Source organism: Colletotrichum scovillei, assembly GCF_011075155.1.
Source record: "Colletotrichum scovillei strain TJNH1 chromosome Unknown Contig00003, whole genome shotgun sequence".
Lineage (NCBI taxonomy): Eukaryota > Fungi > Ascomycota > Sordariomycetes > Glomerellales > Glomerellaceae > Colletotrichum > Colletotrichum scovillei.
The window spans coordinates 4,536,154-4,540,678 of record NW_023336261.1 but is presented as its reverse complement, the minus strand read 5'-3'; the positions used below and the strand labels follow the sequence as shown (position 1 = coordinate 4,540,678).

Below are 4,525 nucleotides of genomic sequence, written 5' to 3'. Positions count from 1 at the left end.
TCGGAGCTCTTGGTTGACTGTAGCAACCTATCTCGCAACTGACTCTCGTTGCCCAAGACTGTCGATCTCCTTGATCACTCAAGTCTCTGAATTATTCAGATCGCAATATCGTATATGGCTTCCTAATGTCACTCACTAGTTGACAGCCATGATTCTTGGATAAATGGATAGGGATGGAAGGTCCAGACCGCTGGCACCTGCCTACAAGCATATGATCCATATTCCACCAGGATCTGACGGTATTCTCACCTCAGCTAGAAGGTATATAGGACACAGATGCGAAGGAAGGAGTGTCTCCCCGGTACAGCGCAAGCTTGCTGGGGCCACGTAGCCTGGTGGTTAAACGGGTGATGAATAAACTGGGACGCTGGTTTTTCGTAGGGATAGGGTTCGAACCAACGCCCGAGCTTTTTTGTCAACTATTGACTCTTCTGCTATTGCGCAAGGTATTTTATTTTGGTATAGTGGTGATGTTTTGTGGAGTTGGTATAGTAACGGACTGAGATGCGTTTCGTGTCCCACAGGGTAGCAGTAACCGTGATGTTGTGTTCATCAGATAAACAAAGCCTCCTTCCTCATACGCCGCCACCTCGATGCAGATATTACCGCGTTTTTTGTGCCTGCTTTGCGACGCCGAACCTCACCTTCCCGTTGGATATCATCAGATCTTGAACCCCCCTCCCACCGCCCCTCCGCCTTGTACCAGGAGCCAACATCGTGAAAACCAGAAAACCAAATACAAAAGCCTAGATTGCCGGTATCATAGCCATCCGTTCCTCGAGTCCGAACCAAGCATCCCTTCCACTCTCATTCCATCCTACCTTACCCGGTAGTTCCATTCCCATTCAACCCTCCTGTAACTGTCTCCGTTGACACCTCTCCATCTCCAGTCCACGTCAAATCGTCCATGTTCGCCAACACAGTCCACGGATCAATCCCCATACCCGGCGGAATGGAGTCAAAGTTCATATTCATAAACGAAACCGGATCCGTGCTAGGGGCATACTGCAAGCCCCTTGAGTCCCACGTCGTCGTTGACGCCGATGTCGACGAGGACCCCGCGGCGCCACCGCTCAGCATCGCGTTCTGAATGCTCGTAATATCGATAATCTCATTGACGTTCCCCACCCCAACGCTGCCGCTACCAACGTTACTCTGCGTGGTGCTCCCATCGTCCGGCGAAGACGTGCTACCGCGCACGAGACCAGGCGGCGTATTGTTACTGCTGCTCCCGCCCGTCGACTGCGACGGCGTGCTCTTGTTGAGAACGGACGTCGGCGACGGTTGTCCCGTCGCGGGACTCCGGTGCGGGAGGTTGACTGGGAAAGTAGCCGTTCCTGCTGTTGGTCCAATAATGCCGCTCCCTCGCAGGAGACCCGACCCGAACCCGCCCACGCTGTCAATGCCGGAGGCCACAGGCACCGACGGATAAGCAAAGGCGGCCCCTTGCGCCATGCCCGTCACATCTGGGCTCTTTGTCGATGTAGTCGTCGTCGACTCCGATGTCCGTTTCCGTTTATTCGGCCCCATGTCCCGCGTATCAACGGATGCAGATGAAGACGGCGGCCCCATCCCAATAGGCTGGTCGAATTTCCCGAGCGTTGGCCCGAGCATCGGGTTGGTGCCGCCCATGGAGACGGGGGTATTGCAGCCGCCGTCGTGCTGCACCCTGATCGGGTAGTGCTCGTAGGCGGTGCCCTTCGGGTTGCCGAGCGGCAGTCTGCCGGGCAAAGGCGGCTGGATCTCGGTGTGCTTCGAGATGGACGTCCGCGCGAGCAAGGGAATGTTGGACGACGTCCAGCCAAAGAGGTTCTTGTAGTGTGCCAGGTTGGGCAGGTCGATGACGCCCGACAGGCCGTTGCGCTCAATGTCCATGAAGATTTGCTGGAGAAAGGCCTGCGTGATGATGTGCCGCCGACCAATTGCTTCCATGGCGTTGATGATGAACTTTAGGTTCTGCAGGTCCGCCGTCGAGAAGCCGGTATCCATGTTGCACTTCGCCGAGTACACGTACACCGACGCGGCCGAGTAGAGCGACAGGGCGACCATGGGGCTTTTCTGCAGTGCATGAGCGTTTCCGAAGCCGGGTTCGAGGCGGACGTGGCTTTCACTTACATATCCCGAGTTCATGTGGCTCGTCAACTTGATGATGCTCACCACCTCCTCGGCCGCCGTCCGCAGCCGTAGTTCTGAGGCGGCCTTGAGCGGCTCGGGGAGCTTGTTCCGCTCGATCCTGTCAATTGCGGCGTGGTGGAGGCATATCACCGAGGCGTGTAGGTTGAGGTTCGTGTGGACGGACGTGGGGTCGCGCATGCTCTGCGGCAGGCGGAAGCGCTCCGGCAAGAACATGAAGGCGCTCGAGAGCATGTTGTCAATGTCCCTGTGCCGCTTCCAGAACTCGCCGTACTCGACGTCCGCGGGCCTGTCGTTGGGCCGCTCCCAGTGCACGTGCTTCAGGAGCATGTTGAAGATGTAGCACATGATGACAGCGCCCGCGAAGGTCGAGTACGAGGCGCCTTGAAAGGCTTCTGGTAGGGTTGATGTTTCTTCCTCGCGGGCCGAGTTGAAGGCCTCTTCGGACGAGGGAAGATGTGTGGTGATCTACCTGTGGTCAGTATACAGAAAAGAAAAAGGGGCCAGACATGCAGGGAATCATACTTCGTTGGGGTCAATTAGAGTAGGCCACCCAGTCGCAATACTCGCGTGGCAGTCGATACAGTAAGCGCCCCAAAACGTCCTTCTCCGCTCTTCAAGGTCAACCCACGACGTGGGCGGCGCAAGGGTCGGCGCCATCTCCTGCCCGTCGCCGTCGATGCGGTGAAGACCCATCATTTCCACGAGTCGTACGCACTTTGCGGAGCTCATAGCCGCTCTCGTGAAGAAGAGAGACCTCGCTTCGTCCGTCGCGATGAGGGCCCACGCTTGCGCGTGTTGGATAGTGAGGAAGTGCTCGCCGAATCCCTAACGCATTAGTGTGAGCGTCAGTGAGTTCTTTCCAGAGCAGCGGGTGAGGGAGAGCTCACCTTCATCTCATCCGAATCCGCGTACTGTCGAGCCCGTTTGTAGAAAATATCATGGTACTGGCTGTACTTCTCATGCCCGTTGGAGGCCATGGACCAGACCGCATACTGCAGACACATGGGCGGACGTTTATGAGGTGCTGAGTAGAACGCCTGGAGATATCGTCCAGGGTGGATGATAGGGATGAAGTGCTGTTGCCTCTCAAAGAAGCTCTTATTTCTGGTTCTCAAGTCAGATGTGCTCGTGCTATTGCGAGAGCAGAAAAGAAAGACAGGGTAAGATGCCAACATACAGCTCCTCCATCATCTCAAAAGGGGGTAGAGCTTCTGAGAGCCCCAGCCCCATGAGTTCCCCCGAGGCGTTGGCAAAGCTTGGTGCTTCAGGTTGAGAGGGCGGTGCCGTCTTGTTCGTGTTCACTCCCGTGTGAAAACCGGAGGTTCCGTCGTCAAAGGTGCCATTCTGCATGGCCATGATCGTCTCAATGTCGACATGGAAGTCGTCCAGCCCAATGTTGATCCGGCTATCTAGGTCACCCTCAGAAGGTAGGGCCCCATTGCCCTTGCTGGCAGCTTCTTTGAGAAGATCCTCTACTTGAGCTGTACGTATTGGTCAGTAACACGCTCCTATGGACGGAACAGTATATGACAGCGCATTACCTAGCCTCTCCTCGAGCTCCTTCACATTCTTCCGCTTGAAGGCGGGCTTCCTTCTGGATTCCGGATACACACATTCTCCCTTGACTTTCAAGCAACGGCTACATGCCGGCTTCACTCGATCACACTTAAGCTTTCGGGACCGGCATGTCACACACGCCAACGGCTCCGAACCGTTGGCGGCGGAGCCCGGAAGGTCCGCTTGTACGCCGTCGTCAGTCTCCATGATGAGCCGCAAAAATTTCCTTCCGAGACCTCGGCAAGCGGGAGGTAGGGAGAGAGTGCCGGGAGTGGGCCTCGGCGGCGCCGGGGGGGTCCAAGACTCAGGACAACTCGGAAGATACGGGAGAGACTCGGACTCGGGTGGGCTGCAGCGTGACGCAAGAGACAATGGGTACGTAATGCGGGTTTTGGAGAAGCACTATTGCGGCGGAAAAGGCCAAAGAGTAACTGACAGTTTCTCTGTGGCCCTTTGCTACACTATTAGGAGCAGGTCTACACCAGGCAGATACGCGCTCGAGTGTGTGTCGGCCCCATCCTTTGCTCAGTCGGACAGTTTCTGCACCGATGTCCGATGTCCGAGATGGATCTAGTGCGTCGTTCTAATTGGTTCTGGAGAGTTCTATGACGAGCCTTCCATGATGACTCATCAGGAGCCCTAGGAGTTGAAGCATTGGCATTCTTACTGCCCAGAGATTGAGCGACCAATTGTGCACGCTGCTCTCCACGTGGATTGTAATTCATGTAGGTATGCCAAGTCTGTTAAACGGCGCAAAATGGATACTAACGACGTCGAGATCTTCGGAGCCGTTGCCGGACACTGTCCGATATTCTCCCGCTCTTCAGCCGAT

The 4,525-nt window shown here is 55.9% G+C and overlaps 1 protein-coding gene across 1 annotated transcript; it reads right to left on the bottom strand.

Annotated features, from left to right (window-relative positions):
- Window positions 1-753: 753 nt before the first annotated feature.
- HER10_EVM0005584 (uncharacterized protein) lies at window positions 754-4,178 on the bottom strand. The gene is made up of 6 exons (XM_035475193.1): window positions 3,678-4,178; window positions 3,314-3,617; window positions 3,024-3,240; window positions 2,659-2,961; window positions 2,116-2,601; window positions 754-2,058 (listed from the first exon to the last, which is right to left on the bottom strand). The coding sequence occupies exons 1-6, from the start codon at window positions 3,898-3,900 to the stop codon at window positions 823-825; spliced, it is 2,769 nt and encodes a 922-aa protein (XP_035336050.1). The 5' UTR covers window positions 3,901-4,178; the 3' UTR covers window positions 754-822.
- Window positions 4,179-4,525: the final 347 nt, after the last annotated feature.